Below are 22,644 nucleotides of genomic sequence, written 5' to 3'. Positions count from 1 at the left end.
GTGAAATTATGATAAGGCCGAAAATAATAAATTGAGTCTATTACAAGACAAAGGTGACTTTTTTCCATAATATTATCATTCTAATTTCATTAAAGATTATATTTTTCATATTTTTGAATTGATTAATTTTGATTGATTTAAAAAGAATGATCAAATACTCATTACATGAGATACTTCGACTTTGAATTATGTCTAAATATGAATAAATCTAAAAAACAAAACTAAGGGTGATAAGAGAAAATCTAAAAATAATTTAGAAACTATCTAATTGTTAGTGGTAGTGATATGTACAAGTATATAATAGAAATGAACAATTTGGAAAAATAACTCAACTCCATTAATGTGATTAATTTGGGGATACCAATATCAGTAACGAATCTAGAAAAAAATATTATAGATCAGTCCAATGTAAGTAGAATAAAACAATTAATTAATTAAGTTTACATATATTTTTAATTTAAAATATAATAACAACCAAAATTAATGCAATTACATGTTTTAAAATTTAAATTTATGTAAAAAGCACATCACTCAAATTATATCATAAATTTATAAGGTTTTAAAAAGATTTTATAATTACATTTAACTGTAATTAAATTTTTTAATTATGAGACGAATCATAATTTAGACGCGTCTATACTTCGTTTTAGGTCATTTTGATACAATTTATCGTTAACTTTATTTTTTTTAATTTAGATCAAATTCGAACACATAAAAGGTTAAGTAGTGCATCAATAAAGAACATTATACGTAGGAATTACCAAATAAATGAAAACCCACATTTAGTAACATTGATTAACGTGACCTAATGTGCTAATTCTGTAAGAAGAATTGGCGTTTTCAAGAAGGAATGTTCAAAATGGAAAGAAATTTGATTCACTTTTTTACGTGAATGAAATAAATTTTAGGGATATTCATATTTTAATATTTATTGATTATATATTGATATAAAGAAATTCAAATGTATATTTGTATAAATAAAAGTTTATACAAATAATTAGTTGGTCTAATAGGTTGATGTATTAAATTTTTAAGTAAGGTTAGGAGTTCAAATTTTAGTAATTAAAAAAATAAATTGAGTTGAGAGAGTAACTCTAGACTTTACGATGTTTAATTTAAATTAATCAATTAATAAATCGAATATACGGATAATATAAAAATATCAAAATCTCATAATCTGTTTGAATTTGAATGGTAGGCTTTTAATCAAAATCTCATAACTGTTTCCCCTTGAAACTCCACATAGTCTTCCGATTCAAGACTTGTTCGCTCCCCCTTCCAAATTTTCCCGCCAGAAAAAGGAAAAAAAATGAGAATTGCAGAAATCTCAACGCCGGAACACCGTCAAGCAGCCGCCGCACATGACTCGCAGTCCCCTACCCATCATCAACACAATCACATCATTTCTCAAATCGAGTCCAAAATCAAACAAACAGAGACTCATCCACCCGCGACTCCTCTACCCGACTCGCTCCCTTCTGATCTCCGCCAACTTTTGACAAACCTCACTCAACTCGCTCCCTTTCCCGCCACCAACAATTCTCTTAAACTCCACCTCTGGAAACTCAGTTACCGTCTCTGGAACGCCTGCGTCGACCTCTCAAATGCTGCCGCCATCCGCTCTCCCTCCTCCAATTGCTCTCCTCAAAATGTCGCTAAGCTTCGCCACGTGGCTTCTGATATGCTCTCCCTCGCTGTTGACGTCGTCGGAGTCCCTTCTCCGTTTATCAAATCTGCTTTGTTCTATTACAAGACCGGTCTAGTATGGCATGATCATAAAATCTTCGACCTAGCTTCTACATGCTTCGAGAGAGCCACGGATCTTCTCTCGAAACTCGATGTAAGTAAAATATCGGACGCAGGAGAGAGGAAACTTCTTTTAGATTTGAATCTCGCGAGATCTCGCACTGCATGGGAGATATCAGATAAAAATCTCGCGTTAACGCTATTGAATCGGTCGAAAACTCTCCTTTTTGGTTCGTCGGTTCATTTCAAAGCTCTGGCGGACCAGTTCTTAGCTTTCGCTAAAGTTGTTTTATCGAAAAAAGAAAACAACGGTAGCTTCAACGATGTGTTGAAGCTTCTGCACGAAGCGTTGGATTTATGCGATAAAGGACTGTCTATTGTACGAACAAGGGAAGAAACGGTGGAGATCAAGGAATTAAAATCCAAAACGATGCGTTTCATCTCAGCTGTCCATCTACGAAACGGAGAATTCGAAAGCGTGATCAAGTGCGTTAAAGTTTTAAGGGAAAACGGTGGTGAGGCTGGGGATCACCATGCTTCGTTGCCGGTTTTGGCAATGAAGGCGTGGCTTGGGTTAGGGAGGTATAGTGAGGCGGAAAAGGAGTTGAAGGACATGGTTCTAAATAAAGGGATTCCGGAGGGCGTCTGGGTCTCTGCGGTGGAAACTTCTTTTCAGGTCGCCGGAAATGCGGGGGTGGAAACTATGAAGGGGGTATTTTTGGGGTTGTTGGGACGTTGCCATGTTAGTGCACGCGCTGCTGTGAGGGTGGTTCATAGGGTGGTGGGGGACTATAATGGAATTGAGGGGTCGGGGATTAGAGCAAAGGTGGTGGCGGAACTGGTGGCGGTTGAGAGAGTGATTGCCTTGTTTGCTAGTGAGGCTGTGGCGAAAGAGAGGACGGCCATGCATTCTGTTCTTTGGAATTGGTAAGTTTGGTAGATTATTTCCAGCCATTTCTATATTGAGAATAAATTAATTAAAGGTTCAAATTGAAGATTTTTGGTTATTCTGATTCTCTGAATATAGCTAGCTAGCGTAGTTTGACTGCCTCATTGCTTCTCTTTCCACCAACACAATGCCGTTTTTACTTGATGATTCAATCACCTTATCGGTAACATATTTGTCCTTCAGTTATCGTTTGGCAATAAGAGTAATGCAGTTTTGTGAGAGATAATTGATAATTATTACTATAATGGATAATTTTTTGATCTAATGATAAGATTCTTGTGTTGGGTGACATGAGAGTTATATAGAGCATTGTGCTTTCCTTGCCCTGCAAGAAATGTCTTCTTTCTTATGCTAGACTATGAAACTTGTTTGATGTTAGACACGTTATACAGGAGTTAATAAATTGCTTGTCTAAGTACTTTTTGCATTTACAGTGGTTCATGCAATTTCCGATTGAAAGATTATGAAACAAGTGCTGAGATGTTTGAGAAATCTATGCTTTATATACCACATAATTTAGAGAACCGAGTTCTTCGAGCCAAGGGATATCGAGTTTTGTGTCTCTGCTACCTCGGTCTCACTCAACTTGATCGAGCTCAAGAATATATCAACGAGGCAGAAAAGGTATCCTGAGATCTATTAATTTTATTATATCTAATACGAAAAAGGTAAAAGTGTTTTGTTGATATAGTCCAATCTTTTCTGTTTCTGCAGCTTGATCCAAACACCATTTGTGCTTTCCTTAAGGTACTCTTCCTACATCACTTTTCTTTGAAATGGATCCTCTCTTACATTCAAGTATACATAATGGGACTAAAAAAAAACAGTGGCAGTTTGTCACTGGTGGATAAACTGATAAGACTGTATGACTCTTGCACAATTAACAGATAGTCATATAATCAAATATTTTGCGCCTCCTGATTTATGCAGTTCAAAATCTGTTTGCAAACGAATGATCATTGTGGTGCTATCAATCAGATACAAACAATGATAACCTGCCTGGATTTTACTCCAGATTTTGTCTCTCTCGGCCCACGAGGCTGTTGCTTCCCGTGCTCTTCCTGTTGCTGTTGCTGTCCTTTCAAACTTTCTTAACTTTTGCAACTCTGGGAAACCAATGCCAACAACAGAAGTTGTAGTGCTACGCACATTGGTCACTATTCTCTCTCAAGACCTGTAAAGAGGTTGAAGTCCTCAAATTCTTGAAACAAGCACACAAGAGAGCTTCTGAGCTTGGAGCCGAGAGCTTTTTTGGGAAAGGGGAAGTTGGAAGACGAGAACATAATTGGTTTGCTGTAACTTCATGGAATTTTGGAGCCAAGTGTGGGAAGGAAAAGAGCTACGAATTATGTGCTGAATTTCTTAGTCTGGTTCCTGGATTTATGATCTTATGGGTGATGGACAAATGGAAGAAAACAATGTCACAATTTGCAGATCATTGATTCTGTCTGTCTCTGCAATGATCACTTCAGAGAAACTAAAAATGATTCCATTGACAAATGCTGCAGTAAAGCATGCTGCTGAGCTGCTAGAGAGAGCAGGGAAGGTATGTGTCGGTAATTGTTTCTAATGCTGTTTTGTATAAGAAACTGAATTCATTGTGTCGCAAATGCTAGAGGGCAGCTTCCCTCATATAATATTTCTTCATGCATGCGTGCAGATACTGAATTCACTATCAGCGGGGAACATTGAAGCTGACCTCTATTTGATATACGTGCTCAATGCATATGACATGCACGGGAGGCTGAACAATTTAGAGTCTCAACAACATATTGTGAAGAGCTTTGCCGGCACAAAGGCTTGCACTCCTCAATACCTTCTCCAAATTGGTCTGAATGCCTCACAAGGTCCAATGTTCAATGCTGAAGTAGCAACCCTTTCCCTCAACGAGTGCCTCTCAGGCTTCATTTCTTCCCCCTCTACAAACTACCAGGATGTGGCTCTTATTGTCCGAAAACTGATTCTAATCGCTAGTATTCACAAGGGTAACACAGATGATTATGCGGTTCTCAGTATGTACAAGCAAGCATACCGAATAATGGTCGGGTTGAAGGAAGGGGAATATCCAACTGAAGAGGGCAAATGGCTTGCAATGACTGCATGGAATCGGGCAGCCATACCTGTAAGAATGGAACAGATCGATGTGGCAAAGAAGTGGATGGATGCTGGGTTGGAATTAGCTAGGAAGGTCGCTGGGATGGAAACTTATCAGGCATACATGGAGGATTATGTTGCTGAATTTGAAAAGAAATTTCATAAACAGACTGCTGGTGGAATACAGCCTTCGATATTACAGTAGCAGGTATAAATCCATACACTTAACAATGTTCCTTGAGTAATGTCCATATAACAGTTAAACATCTCATATTGTATGTATGCATCTATGTATGTATGTGTGTGTATATCGGTGCTAAATGTAATTCTACAGGGAAAATAGCATAAACATTTTATTTTTCTAGCATTAATTTTTGTGTGTGTAAATTACAAATTTTATCACTGAACTTTACTCTCTCTCCTATTTTGGTCACTCCGCCGTTAAATAGTTAACGGCATTAAAAACGAAATCGTTTTAAAAAAACAAGATTTTGACCAAAACAATATCGTTTTGCATTTATATAACAGCCTATTTTAATGCCGTTAACTATTTAACGGTTGAGTGACCAAATAAATCTAATGTATTAAGTTCAGTGAGAAAATTGAAAAGATTCAAAATAAAGTGAGTGAAATAGAGAGATAGTAAAGTTTATTTACCAAATTTGTAGTTTACCCAAATTGTTTTGGTACCTCTTGAACTTTGGAATCTCTCACTAAAAAAGATAGGGTCACTTCGCAACTGGCATATTCTTCCACTGTCAATGGATTCCCGGAATCACTGTTACACTATGTATTACATGAAACAAAACTACCTTTGGATATGCAGTATAAATCATAGAGGCTTACTTTTTTTTTTGGGTATTTGAAGTTTTTCTGACTTGGAAACAGCAAAGCTTCTAAAGGGACTATTTCTATGAGATTTGAACCATCTCCCTGAAAACAAGATCCCAAGCAAGCAAGTATTAGCACAGCAACCCGTATGTATATCCAAAACCCAGAACAAAATCCATTTCTTTAGTACCCAAAAAGTAAAAAGACCAAAGGGATCGTTTAAGAAAACAAAACCTACATATTATAAATTAAAGGAAACCCTTTTTTCTCCAATCCTATCTACAATCAGAAGTGTTTGTGAAAATTACTGAAAGAGAATGAGAAAGAACCCACATCGGAAACAAGCATGTAAACGTAAAATATAAGTTTACAGGGGGAAAAACTCTAAATAATGGAGTGCATGAATCTACAGAGAGATATGAAGGGTACAATGAAGAAGAGGGTGAGATTTCGATAAGAAGAACAAAGTGGAGTAACGGCTATCGCAGCAGCAGCACGAGATAAAGGGAAGCTTCACAATAAGCACTGCCATTTTCGGCCCCGTTCAGTGTTTTTCTTAAGGTTGTTCAGTTCAGTTCAGTTGTGTTCGGAGATATAAGCCTCCGGGAAGCAGATAAACCTTGTTCTTCTGACACGTAGTTGGCAATTCAGTGTACCCAAAGCTTAAAACGGCTTGTCGTTTCATTAAACATCATCTTCAAACTTAATCCATTATCACTTCATTCCAAGAATTAATAGCTTGGTTTAGATGCATGGAGAATAGATTAAGATGTGAAGATTACAGGGAGTGTTTTGTTTTAATTCGGTCACTGAATTACAATATACATTTATAAATTAATAGGAACCAGAGAATCCCTATCCTAATATGAATCCAATGACAAAGCCCCCCACCCCCCCTTTTTTTCTATTAAAAAAAGTAAAGCCAACGGCTAACCGTCTGTGTGTTTGTCGCAACTCTGTCATAACGTAATGGCAACCCAAGCCAAGTCTCCAACTCTCTTCCCTCATCAGTTTCAATGCTCCCTTTGCTCTCCTACTTCTCTGCCACTTCTCAATGGTGGGTCTTTCAAGTTCACGGCTCAAACTCTCCGTAGAAAGCCTCTCAGTCTCAGACTTACCGCCAGCAGATCAAACGCCAATGAGCCACAAGATGCAAGCTTTCTTTTTGCACTCTCTGAGCTGATTCAAACCAATAATTTTGTGTGTAAAACGATGTTTTTTTTTTGTAGGATTATCTGATCGATGCTCCTGTTTCAGCTGGTGATGGCTTTTCTTTTAGTGGGGGTACTTTCATATTTCAGTACAATTTTTCCCACTTAAAATGTGATCCATTAATTGAGAATTTAATGGTTGAATTAAAATGTGTTTCTTTTTGACAGGAAAATATTCAGATGAGCCAAACCCCTCTGATGAATGGTTTAAGCAAGGGAAATTTGTGAGTAAAATGCATGCCTATTGCCTAGGTTTTAGCTCTAGAGAACCAAGATTATTCCTTGGATTTCTTGTTTTACTCTAATTTCTTTCGGGTAGGTTAAAGCTTATCCAGTAGGTGGCACTGGTGAGAAAGCTAAAGATCCAATTTTTGGACTAACCATGGGAGCTGGCTCTCAAGCTTCAGGTGATGTTTTCAGGTAAGTGCCTTTACTACTACCATCATCATCATCATCAAAGTGTGATTCTAAATGATATTTTCCAATCAATGCCGATAAGTTTAATGTTGGTTTCCTTTTAGTGAGTTTAATGGTATGCATGAAATTGAGATCTCATCATTTGCAGGATTAAAACATGCTCTCTATCTCTATGATTTTATGAAATAGATGGTTTAGCGTGGAAAGTGGAAAAGCTGATAATCCTACGGTTATTTTGATTCATGGTTTCCCATCACAGGTTAGTCCCTTTTGGCCTAACAAAAATATTCCAATAGGAATTCAGCAATTTCTTTGGAACTAGTTTTTTTTTTTCGTTTCGGTATAATATGTTTGGTACTTGCTACTTGGTCTATAAATGTGACGGCTTAGCTTTGCTGGCAGGCATACTCTTATCGCAAAGTCCTTCCCGTTCTATCCAAAAATTATCATGCTATCGCTTTTGATTGGCTAGGTAAGATCATATATTAATTGTGAATTATATCGAGAAAGAGCAACTTCTTACTACGATTATAGTTTCTGGTCTTCAGTAACTTGTCATAAACTGTGAAATACAGCTTATATGTTCTACTTAGATGATACTATTTACTCTTAACTCACCATGTGAGTACATAAAGTTTTGCTTTAGTATGTATTTATGGGAAGATGAGATCCATATGTTTCGATGCTATCAATATTACGGTAGGATTTTCTTGAGAATTTATCTAGTTTTAGCCTAGAAATTGCTTCTAAAAGATTTTGGTTTGGCTTAGAGACATGGCAATTGTGGTAGATGGAATGAAAATCATTGCAAATTTGCTTGCAATCTTAACGGCACGGTGATATAGACATACTAGTTTAAATTTTTGAGCTTTTATTTTGCTGTTTTTTCATCTTGATATCAATGACTGCATTCTGGGTGCATGTACTTTATTGAATTTGCAAGTATTGTATATCATGTGCAAGGTTGTTGCCACTGGACCACTTCTGATGGTATCTGAGAAGACATGCATTTTGAATTGCTTAATAGTTAGAAATTTTCATAGAAGCTATGCATTTTGGAAGTTTGGACTTTGGACTAACAAAATGGAGGACCTGCGTATAGTTTTTCTGAGTTTTCTTTTGAAGTGCTTTTTCCTTCTAATTTCAGACTGCATATCATTAAAAAAAAAGCTTTAAACGAATCTAAGTGAATGATGACGTTTTGTTTGCTGCCAACCTAAATCCAACCTCTCTTGTTCAACAGGTTTTGGATTTTCAGATAAGCCTCAACCCAGATATGGATTTGACTACACACTGGGTGGTATTTGCTTTGCATGCCTGGCAATGGAATCTAGTTTCAACTAACTTGATTAACAATAAAAACATGACAGAAATGGAGAATAATGCGTATTTGTCTCCCTCATTACTTTTCTTCATTCCTAGCAGAATATGTTTCAGCATTGGAATCCTTTGTTAATGAAGTTGCTGCTGATAAAGTTTCACTTGTTGTCCAAGTATGTTATTTTTCCGTATATGTAGACACAAAGACATGCAATCAACATTTTTAAATTACTATGGAAATTAAAGCTAAAAATGTTTTTTGATCTTTTATATTCTTGCAGGGCTACTTTTCACCAGTTGTTGTTAAATATGCCAGCAACCATCAGGAAAAGCTTAATGATCTAATTCTCCTCAACCCTCCAGTATGAATCCTGAAGCTTTATTATTGTTCTACAAACTATTGTTCAGATTTTATCCCGATGACCAGTTTGGCTTATACCGAAAAAGTAATTTTTAACCTTGTTATTACAGCTAACGGCCAAACACGCCAACCTTCCCTCAACATTATCCATATTCAGCAACTTCTTGCTGGGTGAAATTTTTTCTCAGGTAAAGCATGATATATATGGTATTTACTAGGAACTTTGTGCTTGCATGTGCATGTTATTCTGGAATATAGACATCTATCAGTTCATTTGTAAGGACTAATGGATTGGTTCCAAGAGAGACCATATAGCATTAAATTGTTAATGGTTTGTTCTTTGCTGAATAGGATCCTTTGAGGGCCAGCGATAAGGCACTGACGAGCTGTGGTCCATATGCAATGAAAGAGGACGATGCAATGGTTTATAGAAGGCCTTATCTTACATCTGGTTCTTCAGGGTTTGCACTAAATGCAATTAGTAGGGCCATGAAAAAAGAGCTTAAGGTGGAATTATTATTTACTATATTTATATTTATGTAGTTCAAGTTCTGTTTTAATCAGATCAAAAATATTGAATTCAACTCTTGAGTTTCCATGTTCCCTCTTTCTCGAGGAAACCCTCTGCCTCTACCATAGGACTAACCTTATACTGCTGTTTCCTTATTCGTTTATATAGTATAATGTTAAAGGTGCAATGGAAAAATCATTCTGGTTTCTTGCTTGACAGGCATATGTGGAAGATACGAAAGCAATTCTCACGGATAAAAATTGGAAAGTTCGAACTACGGTGTGTTGGGGCCAGAGGGACCGTTGGCTAAACTACGATGAAGTGATAGATTTCTGCAAAAACTCAAACCATAAACTGATTGAGCTTCCAATGGTACCAACATGCCTTATGCACTTACATGTTATCTTTAAACTACAATTTCAGTTCAACCTTAGATGAAGCAGTATGTTGGGTCATGGGACCTTAACCTCTATTTCACTGCCTTATCCTTTTCTCAAATGCTAAGATTCTTATATAGACAATAACGCCCTTGCTGGTTTGCTTCCTGCAGGCAGGGCATCATGTCCAGGAAGATAGTGGTGAAGAACTTGGCGGGATAATTTCAGGACTTATCAGCCGAAGGATCATAACATGATAAGTTACAATTTTTTTAGAGCTACCAATATACTCCAAACATCAATTTTTTATCGTTCAGGAGATATATTTTATATGGATTATGCATTTAATGCTTGTATTGCAAACAATACATGAATGAACTGTGTTCACATTCCTGTGACAAGCCAATTATGATTGGAATGGTTGGAACTTAGAAGACACTGAATGGGAACTGGTCTACCCAAAAATTCAGAATCAGAAAAATATAAGGCAACTGAAGTTTGATTTATCATATGTAGTTGATATTCATTTTTCCAATAGTGCAGTATAACTAGTTAGTACATAATGAAAAGTAGTTCAACTTGAAGGGTTAGCCACAATTTATGGATATTAATATAGCTGATACAGTGTATCTATAGTTCAAGATAAGTATTTTGCGGATGCTTTTAAGTATATTTCTTCCTATTTCATTCCTTGTTTAGAAAATTCAGTGTTCGTGACCCTCTACATGCATGTTCAACCAAATTCTTCCTCTAATCCGTCTTTAGGTGGGCATTACTTCTGTTTTTTTGTCGATAGATCGTACGGATCAGACCAGCAACTGTCTTGCTTTACAGCTCTCTTCCATCTGTTTTTGAAGATCTCTAATTCAATGAATGATTGCTTTTTAACCTGTGGAAAAAGAATTCCATAGACAACCAATTGATGATTTTGCCAAGAGGCCTGCCATAAATAGAGCTATGGAGTGAAGTGAGCTTCGAAATTGCATAAAGAGTAAGTTCAAGGCTTACCTCAGATCTTCCACCAGACTCACTGGAAGGTGATGCTCCCTGCAAATGAAAAGGTTATTAAAGAATAAATAAATAGCAGGGATAAGGAATCGGATGGTCAACCTTAGCCAAGTATGAAACTTAATTCAAGCTGAGTATGACAACCCAAGCCGAGACTCGGGTTGGATCAGGATATTTGAAAATGGTATAGATTGGTCATAGATAGACCATGATCAACCCTGAATGGGGTTTATGCAACTTGGGGTACCTAAGGTAGTGTACTAGCCATGCATTATTGTCAATGTTTCACATATACTCAACGAAGAGAGTTCGCATTTCACCATCTAAAACTTGAGTGTATAATAAATGCAGAGATCAAGTGATCAGAAAACTCATGGCTGACCTTGATTGTCTCAAATGCACAATCAAGGTCAAGGGCTTAACATTGAAACCTCCTAGATTTGTCCATAGGTACTAAACAAAAAAGTATACATCAAAGAGAGCCTTTGACAAGCTTTAGAATCATATTTGGGTTAAATTTCTTACCTTGTTTGCTTCCAAGCCTCCAAGCGTAGGAAGAGCATCATGAACCAAGTACTCAGAATCGACAATTCCAATTTTTTGGGTTCGATCACCCTGTCAAATAAAGCTTCATTGTAAGAAACATGTTGAAAATACTGAATAAGAGCTCCTTCTTTTTTCCATTTTCTTTAAATTTAAATGAAAAGGCAAGGTTGAAGGTATAGAAATTGCCTGTGCACAATAACCAAGCTGAAAGTCCAATCCCCATCCATAAACCAGATCGCTCTGATATAAGTGAAAACCAATAATGAGATTACTGATAAATTACGACTAAACTTTCCGAAACAATATGGTCATGTTAGAAGGACTTGGACATGAGTGTTATATATGTTCAACTTTTTAAAAAGTTTTTCCATGCACTTGAAAGATTCTTGGACCAATGTCCGATTATGCATTAGACATGTGGACTTCAAGAAAAATAGAGAATTGAAATAACAGTTGATAGCATAGCCATGAAAGAAAAAAAAAGGTAATGATTGTTTATTGGATTCTAATTTCTAATAAACCTTTCATATATTCCATTAGTAATTTAGTACAACATTCAACTTCCTAGTTTGGATATAATACCTGAATCATATGCCATGAACAGCGCCAAGATGCTCTGGAGAAAACAGGAGCCATCATTTCCACAAATCTGTAATATGCAATTATCTCTTTCTGTTACTCCATGCGAATAGATACAATTCTTCAGAAGTTTAAACCAAGGAAAGACATATAGTGTACATGTTACGGTGTAATGATTGTTAACTACCGACAGAAAAGTCTGGCAAATTTAGATTACCCTGTACAAGGAGGACCGGTGCTGTTTTCGTTACACTTTGTCCTACCAATCACCTTGTACGTCCTCCTGTCAAAAATACACAAGTTACAAATACTCATGAATAAATTTACTTTGAATATCTTGAGAATATTATCACGAGACAAGCATGTCGTTCATTCCTGAACATGATTTTAGGAAGACAGAGGACCTGTGTACTGTTGATTTTTTGTCCCTTGCGGTAATCGGATGATGCAGCTCTGACTTCTCAGGATCAAGGGCTGGCTGTGATATTTCAAGCCCTTCCTTTTTAACTATCGAAAGGTATCTGTATTTAGAAAATTTAAAGGTGAGAATTCAGTTAAGGGAATGATTCTGACATTAATCACTAACTTGTCTTTGTTCTTCTTCAGGGGGACATAAACCAAATATATAATAGAATTGTAACAATAAAGCTTCAATCATGTTGCCGAAAAATAAAGCTTCAAGCACTTTTATGAACAATAAGGTATCCCAGCAATTGCTATTGCAAAGGTTTGACCACCTTATGGCTTATGCTAGTGTTTACCAGTGAACTCTGAGAAGAAGAGGAAAACTGTTTACAAAAATATAGTAGATTCTTCTTCCAGAGTCAAAGGTAAAACCCAACTAAGAACTTATATTTTCAAGATCACCTGTGAGTTGAAAGTTATCTTATATAACTAACTCAATTTTTTGTGTTATGATTCTACAAAGAAGTATATTAACGATATAATTTTGATAAGATTCAAATGACTTTGTTTTACCGGACATGGCTTTTATGCGAACGCTGCAAAAAAGCAGCAGCAAAAAACAAAAACAAAACAGATAAACAAATAGGTTTGATAAATAAAATAAGTGCAAAAGATGATAGGTTTGGTGAATGTCATTTTTCAGCTGGAGTTATTTTTTTTTATTAGATGTTCATCATCATATGGTTGAGAGCAAGGCCCTGATGAGCCGCTGAATCTTCAAGCCAAGCACTATCTCTAAACTCCGAGAAACAAATTTTAGTTTCTTACAATTAGATTCAGTTCTTGAGTAGTTTTCTTCTTCTTTTTTATTTGCTCTCTTCTGTAGGTGAAGCACTGTGTTTTTTACTACCAAGTGAAATGCGAAAAAGCAAGACCTATACAACAAACCTTTTAGCATCAAGTGGTCGACCCCAAGGTCTTCATCCCAAAGGAAGATGTAGGCATACTCCGAAACAATATCTGGATGTAAAAAGCGCTTTGCAAACCACCTAATTTGTGAGAGTGCATTATACAGAGCCAAGTTAATTTGAACCGAATCAACATGTATAGAAGTTTTTTACCCCAAATCTAGAGCTAATGACAATTTACCACTTCGTTTGATTGGCAGCAGAGACATGTATAACACGGTCATTCCACTCTAAGTCCTTCCACTGATCCACAATGCCATCGTAATGGAAAAGCATCACGGCGAAATCATTCACTGGAAACTGTGACATGGAAGAAAATGAGCAAAAAAGGGAGATATATAATAAATTAACATAAACAATGTAACAAAATTAGGCATTTATTAATAATCTAAATGATAACATAAATAAAGTCAGTCCTTTCACCTTCTTGATCATCTTGTTGACATTTTCTTTTTGCTTTATGCCAACTGCAATGGCTAACAAGCTCTTGGACAACTTTGGCTTCTAAACAAAAGTAAAGGAGAACAAATTAATGAAATAGCTATATGCCTAATGTCCATTAAAATCAACTCAACAGGTTGAAACTTGAAACTATCAAAATACAAATAACGCTACTGAAGTGTTTTTGTAAAGGACCTAAATCAATGTCCTAAAGGTTTTATAATTGGTAATGACAACATATGGAGGTCAGAATTTAGTAAGAAAAAGTAGTTTAATTGTGGCAACATTGTAATAAAAACTTAGCAGACTACATACCGGTCATCTCAGCTGATAAAATGCTCAACTATATAGGAACAAATACAAATCTGAATGCCACTAACCAGAATAAACTATGGTCAAACAAGAAATATGAAAAAGAATATGATAATCAGTTGATACCATTTTGAAAAAGGGATGGGACTTGTGCAGCCATATTAATTTAGAAGAAAAAAGAACAGGAAAAATGGTAGTGCACACAGCACTGTCATTCAGGAATGCAACACATAACATATATCATCAAATATTAGTATCAAAGTCTTACCTTCTTACTCTGTAGACCCCATAATGGCAGCATTTCCAAGTCAGATGTCTCGGAAATAATTCCTCTAGGCAATGCTTCACTTCCATAAGCCCTGCACTGGGTCTAAGCACAAGTGACACACAGAAAAGGAATAGTTAGGAGAACATATGTGTTATTATGTGCATCATAGAACATACATGATGTAACATATACAAAACAAACCTCACAGATCTTAGGTCTTGTGTACTGAAAAACCATAACAGACCCCCATCCTAGAATTCTCTGCACAAAGAGGGTCCCAAATCTCACATTATTTACTTGCTTACAGGAAATATAATGCAGTTAATTTGCATGAAAAAGTCATGGAGCTTTTGATTCCTTATGTTAATAAATTGGATTAAAAACTTAGGCATACTGGCATGCACAAATTATAAGAAGAAAATTAAGTTAACACAAAAGAAAAATAGGACATTGATGTTAAAAGATCATGAGGTGGTGCTCATGGATATTCAAGTGTATTTCGACGGCCTCCATTTCTATTGGAAGAGTTTAGAATCACTAGAGGGCTTCAGCAAGGGTGTTCTTTGTCCCCGTTGTTATTCAATATGGTCGGGGAATTGCTAAATTTGATGCTGTCTAAGGCAGTAAATTTGGGGCTTTTCTGCGGGTTTGAAACCGGGAAGGTAGGGAATTCTTTCATGTTATCACATCTACAGTTTGCGGATGATCTGCTAATCTTATGCAATGCCTCTATGGATCAACTGAAGAATGTAAGTAGAGTGCTAGGCATTTTTGAGTTAATGTTGGGCCTGCAGTTGAATTTGGGGAAAAGCAATATTATTGGAATTAATATGGAGGAGTTTGTTATGAAGGAATGGGCAGACAAACTTGGGTGTTCTGCGGGGAGTTTCCAATTGAGTATCTAGGTTTGCCTCTTGGTGCGAAGAAGAATTCAATTGTGCTTTGGGAGCCGATAGTCCAAAGATTTTATGAAAAATTAGTCGGGTGGAAAGCGACATCCTTGTCTTTAGCTGGGAGAGTGGTGTTAGTGAAATCAGTGCTTAGTTCCTTGCCCATATTTTATTTGTCCATTTTCAGAATTCCAACTCAGGTCTTGAAGAAGCTAAATTCGATCATGGCCAAGTTTTTGTTGGGAGGGTCAAAAGAGAAGAAGAAGATTCATTGGGTTAAATGGTCAATCGTCTGCCTACCTAAATATTTAGGAGGCCTTGGTTTACTGAATAGAGCACTCCTTGGGAAATGGGCTTGGAAATTTGCGATAGAAAGGTACACTTGGTGGAAAAGATTGGTGTGCAGCAAGTATAATGTAGACCCGAGAGTTATTCGGATTGAACTTACAGCAACGATCAGGGCATCTTGGATTTGGAAAGGAATTCTGAAAAATTGTGAGGAGGATGAGTTTGGGCAGTGTTTCCACAATAGTTTAAAACTTCAGGTTGGGAATCGTGAATCTTTAAGGTTCTGGTTAGATAACTGGTTGGGTTGTTTCCTTCTTAAGGTGCAATTTCCAAGAATGTTCGCGTTATCAGTCAATAAGGTGGGAACGATTGCTGACTTTAGATGCCGGGATCAATCGGGATGGTGTTGGAACTTTCCTTGGAGAAGAAATCTGCTGATTGAGAGGTTGAGCAATGGGCAGAGCTAAATTCCTTGCTTCATAATATTCATTGCAATGAGGATAAAAACAATGGATGCATTTGAAAGGGGAATGGGAGGGTATTTATTCAGTAAAGTCTTGTGTTAGGCTATTGTATGAACAACAACCTATTAATTTCGGTTGGACGAAGCAGGTTTGGATTGGGATGGCTCCCCCGAGAGTGGAAACCTTTGTATGGCAAGTAATTCATAAGAAATTGGCCGTCAAATCGGAGCTTGTTAAGAGAGGCTTTGAAGGCTTGGAAGATGTTTTGTGTCCTCTCTGTCGACTTGAAGTAGAAACTGTTTCGCATCTTATGGTAACATGTAAGTTTGCGTGGGATATTTGGTGCTCCTTCTTGCGACTTTGGAATGTTACAGCGGTGCTGCCATGTAATTCGACTGACCTTATTGTGGCTTGGATGGAGTTAGTTTGTTACTCTCCCATTTGGTCGTTAATACCAGGTGTAATCATGTGGTTGGTGTGGAAATGTAGGAATGATATAGTATTCAAGGAAGGTTATTTTGATTCAGTTTAGCTGGAATTGATTCATATTGATTTCTTGGTTTGCGGCGAAATTTCCTTATGCAAAGTTACAGTTTGATAGCTTAGTGAGTAACCCATCCTTGGCGGATATTCATTGGAAAGATAAGAAGGTGATTTCCCTCTCTCCTGCTTGGTCCCCCTCCCTCAGGTTTTCTGAAGGTTAATGCTGACGGAGCAGTGGAGAAGGAGCGGCATAGAGGGGGTATTGATGGTCTTATTCATGATTCGAATGGAAAGATGTTGGCTTCTTTCTCAGAAAAGGTGGGATATGGTCCTCATATTTTGGCTGAATTGATGGCAATTAAATCAAGATAAGTTTTTCTTTGGGAGGGATTGGGGATCTAAAGGAAGATTAATTTTGGAAACAGACTGTTTGAAGGCATTGGAGTGGATTAAAAATCCTAGTTCTTGCCCGGCCTTGTTCGAATCTTTGGTTAAGGAAATTTACACAGTGGTGGAAAATAAAAATGTAATCCTAAGGCGCATTCAGAGATGTTGTAATTGGAAGTTCGATGAGCTTGCAAAGTCGGGTTTTGAGTAATTATTGTAGTTTTTCATAATGTTTTGGTATGTATAGGAAGTTTACGTTGTAATATAAGGTGGTTAACCAGTTTTAATTAGGGAAAAGGTCTTAGATGAGTTGGCAGTTTAGAGTGGGTTATTTTTGAGGTTGTATTTTAGTTGTGTATGGTTGTAGTGAACTATAGATGTACTTGGTATTTCAGGAATAAAATTTTGAGGTACTCTTTTCCTCCTTCCAATGTCCGTCAAGCTATTTTCATAGCGTGATGGTTACGAAGAGGGTTTTTAACGAGTTCTCCCATTTTTATAAAAAAAAACATGTATACCTCTTTATAATCCGTGACTATAAATGCACTTCCTATGAAGAAGGCTGCAGAAAGCAAAAGAATCATGGGGAGGAAGCGGTGAGTAAATAATCTCTGTCTTTTAGCTTCGGCCTTCGTATAAATCTGAGAGCAAGAGGAAACAAAAGAGATAAGACAGGATAACATATGACACAACTTTCAATTTCTGAAATATATTTACTTTTTCATGCTAATTGCTACCAACATTAAGAAGTCCAACTCCTAAACTACCACTAGGGAAATAATTAATCCAAGCACAATCTAAGGGAACCAAGACATTTGTCAATGCAGTAGATGGTGTGATGAGTTTTTAAACTCCTCAAGAGGCTTTCAGGCTGCTGGGTGTATCCATTTCTCAGATCAAAATTTTGACTGACGGGACCATTCAGTTTCAACTCGAACGCATAGTATTACTTGAAATTCACAACTTACCATTTTTCCTGTTTGATCTGAAAAATAATTTCGCAAGTACACTTGAATCGAGGTTCGAAAAGCAAAATCATCTTGCTCCCTCCATTTCTAAAGTGAATCATGCCCACCAAGTAACAATATTTTACTGAAAATGTTACGAGAGATTTTAGACCATCACTACAAACCAAAACGGAGAAGCCCCTATGCATCAACTTTAAGAACACAGTAATAATAAAGTTAACTACATGGCATTTTCGAGCTTCTAAGCAGGGACGCAGCTAGTTCAGATTACTAAAGATGTTATTTTTCGTTTTTATTAAAAAATAATACCCAGTCTCATGCCCTTATTCCAATCATTCACATGATCCAATCCTTTCCTTCAACCAAACAAAGCATTGTAATGGTTCAGCTTCATTTATAAATTGGTAAACCCTCTTTTCTTCTTTAAACACAGGGACCAGGACCAAATTAACTGGATAAAGCATATGTAACTTGTGATCAATTATAGAAAAAAAAAACAGAAAGTGAACAACTCCCATCAAGTCATCAACACTTCGATAATTCGATTCAAAGAGAAAACTGAAAACAGAACGAAACCCAAAAAACAGTACCCCCAACCCACACACACACAACACCATTTCCAAAGTTAAAGAGCAAAACCCAGTAATATTTTTCCACGATTACAATAAAAGAGTGAATTTTTCAATCAAAACCAAGCATCTCAACAAACAAAACAATAAGCTTTCACAGAACAAACATAGGGAAGGAAAACAAAGAGAAAGAGAAGCTTACAGAAGTCGACATCCTCTTCTTCATCTTGATCTTCCATGCAATGGAATTGTATAGTAGTATTTATGAGGGGATATAAAAAAGGAAAGCAGTTCTGGCCGGAAGATTAGCTTTTAAAGTTACTTAGGACTGCAAAAAGTGTTCCCTTTTTATTATTTTTTAACTACGTTTTTATTTTTTAAAAGTAACAAAGACGAGAAAACGTGCTCCTTGAGTAAGAAACACACAACGCCATAACCATTTCTAACGGCGACGACTCTCTCCGTGCTTTCTTTGTAAGGGAAAATAAACTCGTATGCATAGATTCGTCGTATCTTTCGGCATTTTCATTTTCACGCTCTTTTCTTTTTAATTTATTATTTAAACATAATCATTTAAAAAATCATTTTTTTCAAAATGTTTAATGTATTAGGGAGTAAATTAGATTAAAAGATTGTTTTAATTTTTGTAGTATTCGATTTAAATTAATCGATTAATAGATTAGATATTAGTAATTAATTTTAAAAAATGATTAATACATAAATAAATACCTAAATTATATCTTAAGTTAATTCTCTCTAAAAATTTTACTCAAAATAAGTGTTTAATATTTTTGTATTACACGTTTAAATAGCTGTAACAACTATTAAAAAGATAGTTAACATACACATATTATATTTATGTTTTTTTAATATTTATTTTTAAAAAATAAAAAATACATATTTTAAAAAAATAGAAAAATAATAATAATTTCCCCACCACACGCCGTCCCCGCCTCCCCCAGTGCAGATCCCCCAACCCCAACTCAGAGTTGGGCAAACTTACACTATGTCCATCACCATCTGTTCCTGCCGACGCCAATCCAATTTTTCTAAAAAAAATCATCCATGGGATGCTCTTAAGTCTTTATTTGATTATTTTTAATTTTTTTTACCCAAGTTTAAATATACAAAAGTTGACATTTTCACTTAAATATTACCATTTTAAAAAGAGAAAATAATCTCAGTGACTAAAAATGCCTTATAATATACGATTTTAACCAACTTTTTTTGGATTTACCAAAATGATCAACTAAATCGTAATGCGATCGATAATTCGCAACGCGATCTCCGGTATCGCAAATCAGTTTCCAGATTCGCAACGCGATTCTGACTATTGCATTGCGATTTCCCAAATTCGCGTTGCGATTTTCCTAATTCGCAATGCGAACACGTAAATCGCAACGCGAATTTGGAAAATCGCAATGCGATTACGTAAATCGCAATGCGAATACGTAAATCGCAATGCGATTACGTAAATCGCAATGCGATTACGTAAATCGCAATGCGATTACGTAAATCGCAATACGAATCTGACTATCGCAATGCGATTTACATAGCGCCATTCGTATTAACGCGTATTTTTTTTTTCAAATTCTAAACACGAATATATTAATATATCGGAACACTGAACCATCAACAGTATATCCCGTAATTGCAACTCATAACCTAAAACCCTAAATCACAACTCAGTCTCATCTCTATCTCTCACTCTCTAAGGCGACATCCGTCCCCATCTCCGACGAAATCAGTCCCCACGACGATATTAGTCTCCATCTCCGGCGAAATCATTCACGGTCAGAAATGGAAAATCAACCACCGAGAGTTAGTTTTTTTAATTATTTTTATTTTGAAATATTTGCATTATTATTAGGTTTTTCATATTGAAATTGATGATAAGTTTACTGGTGTTTTCAATAATAGATTAATCATTTCACTTAGATTGCTTATATTCATTCGATTGCTGCCAATACTGCTAAACTGTTTAGTCTTTAACCCTGTGAAGTTAGTATTTTTCTTTGTTTTGTCTTTTGGTTGAAGTAATGCAATCCATTCAAGTTTCTTTCAATTTTAGTATTTGAAATCGAGAATGACTATCGCAATGCGATTCTGTCGTTGCGATTTTCATTTCGCGTTGCGATTCTTGCGTTGCGATAGTCAATTTCGCGTTGCGATTTTCATTTTCGTGTTACGATTTTCATTTTCGTGTTGCGATTTAAAGTTTCAGAAACTATTCTTCTTATGCAAATTGAAACTTGAATGAATTGCATTACTTCAACCAAAAAACAAATACTAAATTCACAGCGTTGCAAATTTAAGTTTGAAGAATAAACTACTACTCTTTATGTTTATTGTTCATATCTTTACAGTGTAGTTTTTAGTATATCTAAATTGGTATGTTTATTGTTTTTGCAGAACTTTTATTCGGCTCAATTGACCTTAAGAAATAAAGTAAGCCTGGCCAAAACAATTGCGTCGAAGCTTTCACATGCACAAAGAAAAATATTTGAGGATACTTGCTTCGGGCTATGGCTGAAAGTACAACATCCGGGTGGAGATGCTATGTTGACCCATCTGTTTCTTCAAACCATGACTAGCAATCTACCAGAGACTATACAACGTCGCGATGAAGAGATATGGTTTGATTTTCCACCGGCGTATATGTGTTTTGGGCGGGAGGAGTTTTGCTTAATCACCGGTCTACGCTTCAGACACGATGATGTAGATCGGTACACTAGACATATTACCCACCTATCATGGTTTTCCTGGGTTTTTCCTAAGCTGTCAACGGAGAAGTCGAATTTACACGTGGAAGACTTGACGAGATTATTGAATAAGAAAGATGGTTTTACTCGGATGGATGACGTCGATGTTGTCCGAGTATGCCTTCTAATACTTTTGCAAGCCGACTTTTTAGGCAGAGAGGCCCGATAACCTATTCCTAATGATCTAATTAAATTGGTAGAGGACCTAAATGCATGGAACCTATTTCCGTGGGGTTCGTATCTATGGAGAGCTACATGGAATAAGTTGTCGTCTGCCTTTAATGATCGGAAAAGTTTGCGTGGCGATTGTTCCAAATACACTTTGTCAGGCTTTATTTGGGCCTTTAAGGTAATATTTTTATATAATGTTTCCCAAATTATAATTAATTCTTTAACAATTACTAATGTTTGTTATTATATTGTTTGTAGATTTGGATATTTGAGGCCTTTCCCGCCATGCAGACATATGCATTAAAAACTTCTAATGATATTCCTAGGGCTATTTCCTGGAAGAGGAAACGATCCTTGCAGCAATGGGAAGATTTACTACCGTATACTACAATAAATAATGTAAGTTAACACAAATACTACCATATGTTTATAAACAAGTTATTACTAGTACACGTTTAACTTTGTTTGAGCTTTTATATTGTTAGGAGGCCAACACTCCATTACAGAGGCTGACACCCACGGAAGCTGAGCTTGCCACTGATTGGTGGCAAGCTAGTAAGCTTTTTTTTTGATGGCACGGATGATGAGCAGCCACCACTTCGAGAGCCATCACCTCACCCAGAGCCATCACCTGATCGACCCGAATATACACCTCCACAACGAGAGTCATCACATATTCTGTCACATCATCGAGCCTCTTCTCCACCATCACCTCATGATAGGCAACCGAAAAAGATGCCACGAAGTTTATCTCCCTGTTCTCCACCTCCACGGGATGAGTTAGGGGAGTTACGTAATGAGGTCAATGCCTTGCGTGAGGAGATCGGTACTTTACGCGATGACAATAGTGCATGGCGTGTTGAGGTGTCTACTTTACGTGGTGAGGTAGCAGCTCTACGTGAGATTGTAGCATCGTTGTAGAACGAGGTTCATACTCTACGCAACGAGGTAAGTTTAATATTTTTTATATTTAACTTGATGATAAATTTACTCGTAATTTCACTTAGATTGCTTAGTAAATTCATTCGGTTTCTGCCAATACTGTTTAACTGTTTATTCTTTAACCCTGTGAAGTTAGTATTTGTTTTTGGTTGTCTTTTGGTTGAAGTAATGCAATCCATTCAAGTTTCAATTTGAAGAAGAAGAATAGTTTACTATCGCAATGCGAAAATGACTATCGCAACGCGAAAATGACTATCGCAATGAGAGAATCGCAATGTGAAAATGACTATCGCAATGCGAAAATGACTATCGCAATGCGAAAATGACTATCGCAATGCGAATTTGACTATCGCAACGAAAGAATCGCAATGCAAAT

The 22,644-nt window shown here is 36.5% G+C and overlaps 3 protein-coding genes and 1 long non-coding RNA gene across 6 annotated transcripts; 2 read left to right on the top strand and 2 right to left on the bottom strand.

Moving 5' to 3' along the window:
- Positions 1–1,282: 1,282 nt before the first annotated feature.
- Positions 1,283–5,147, top strand: LOC120185170 (TPR repeat-containing protein ZIP4-like). Its single transcript, XM_039189461.1, is given in 8 exon segments — positions 1,283–2,673; positions 3,130–3,319; positions 3,410–3,442; positions 3,626–3,711; positions 3,713–3,871; positions 3,873–4,063; positions 4,066–4,241; positions 4,356–5,147. Coding segments are annotated over 8 exon segments (2,838 nt in total). The 5' UTR covers positions 1,283–1,309; the 3' UTR covers positions 4,995–5,147.
- On the bottom strand, positions 3,386–6,314 carry LOC120185174. 2 transcript variants are annotated; one of them, XR_005522098.1, is made up of 3 exons: positions 6,050–6,313; positions 5,636–5,722; positions 3,386–3,397 (listed from the first exon to the last, which is right to left on the bottom strand). It is a non-coding gene; the product is annotated as an uncharacterized LOC120185174 (long non-coding RNA). The 2 variants fall into 2 exon arrangements; XR_005522097.1 differs by lacking the exon at positions 3,386–3,397 and adding an exon at positions 5,477–5,544 and having other exon boundaries at positions 6,050–6,314.
- Positions 6,315–6,536: 222 nt separating this feature from the next.
- On the top strand, positions 6,537–10,227 carry LOC120185182 (cis-3-alkyl-4-alkyloxetan-2-one decarboxylase). Of its 2 annotated transcripts, none has more exons than XM_039189475.1 (13): positions 6,537–6,772; positions 6,850–6,904; positions 7,000–7,055; positions 7,151–7,251; positions 7,438–7,507; positions 7,651–7,720; positions 8,492–8,548; positions 8,674–8,741; positions 8,850–8,930; positions 9,040–9,117; positions 9,281–9,436; positions 9,660–9,812; positions 9,991–10,224. In XM_039189475.1, the coding sequence occupies exons 1-13, from the start codon at positions 6,590–6,592 to the stop codon at positions 10,072–10,074; spliced, it is 1,212 nt and encodes a 403-aa protein (XP_039045406.1). In that variant the 5' UTR covers positions 6,537–6,589; the 3' UTR covers positions 10,075–10,224. The 2 variants fall into 2 exon arrangements, with proteins under 2 accessions (XP_039045406.1, XP_039045407.1); XM_039189476.1 differs by having other exon boundaries at positions 6,712–6,772; positions 7,000–7,011; positions 9,991–10,227.
- A 92-nt stretch (positions 10,228–10,319) lies between these two features.
- On the bottom strand, positions 10,320–18,771 carry LOC120185183. Its single transcript, XM_039189477.1, has 14 exons — positions 18,596–18,771; positions 17,375–17,497; positions 14,546–14,605; positions 14,345–14,446; positions 13,747–13,827; positions 13,505–13,623; positions 13,291–13,404; positions 12,355–12,471; positions 12,168–12,233; positions 11,954–12,020; positions 11,558–11,611; positions 11,351–11,440; positions 10,826–10,864; positions 10,320–10,706 (listed from the first exon to the last, which is right to left on the bottom strand). Exons 1-14 carry the CDS (start codon positions 18,617–18,619, stop codon positions 10,590–10,592), a joined length of 1,173 nt encoding a protein of 390 aa, XP_039045408.1. The 5' UTR covers positions 18,620–18,771; the 3' UTR covers positions 10,320–10,589.
- Between the last annotated feature and the right edge of the window lie 3,873 nt (positions 18,772–22,644).

This window comes from Hibiscus syriacus, unplaced genomic scaffold, assembly GCF_006381635.1.
Source record: "Hibiscus syriacus cultivar Baekdansim isolate YM2019G1 unplaced genomic scaffold, ASM638163v2 tig00112989_pilon, whole genome shotgun sequence".
In the NCBI taxonomy this organism is placed as follows: Eukaryota; Viridiplantae; Streptophyta; class Magnoliopsida; order Malvales; family Malvaceae; genus Hibiscus; species Hibiscus syriacus.
This window is presented reverse-complemented; position numbering and strand designations above follow the sequence as displayed.

Coding starts and splice junctions, on each gene's coding strand:
- LOC120185182 (XM_039189475.1), top strand. CDS start 6,590: ATGGCAACCCAAGCCAAGTCTCCAACTCTCTTCCCTCATCAGTTTCAA. Junction 7,508..7,650: donor TTCATGGTTTCCCATCACAG/GTTAGTCCCTTT, acceptor CTTTGCTGGCAG/GCATACTCTTATCGCAAAGT. Junction 7,721..8,491: donor TATCGCTTTTGATTGGCTAG/GTAAGATCATAT, acceptor CTTGTTCAACAG/GTTTTGGATTTTCAGATAAG.
- LOC120185183 (XM_039189477.1), bottom strand. CDS start 18,619: ATGAAGAAGAGGATGTCGACTTCT. Junction 12,472..13,290: donor CTAAAAGGTTTGTTGTATAG/GTCTTGCTTTTT, acceptor TTCTAAATACAG/ATACCTTTCGATAGTTAAAA. Junction 11,441..11,557: donor AGCTTGGTTATTGTGCACAG/GCAATTTCTATA, acceptor TTTATTTGACAG/GGTGATCGAACCCAAAAAAT.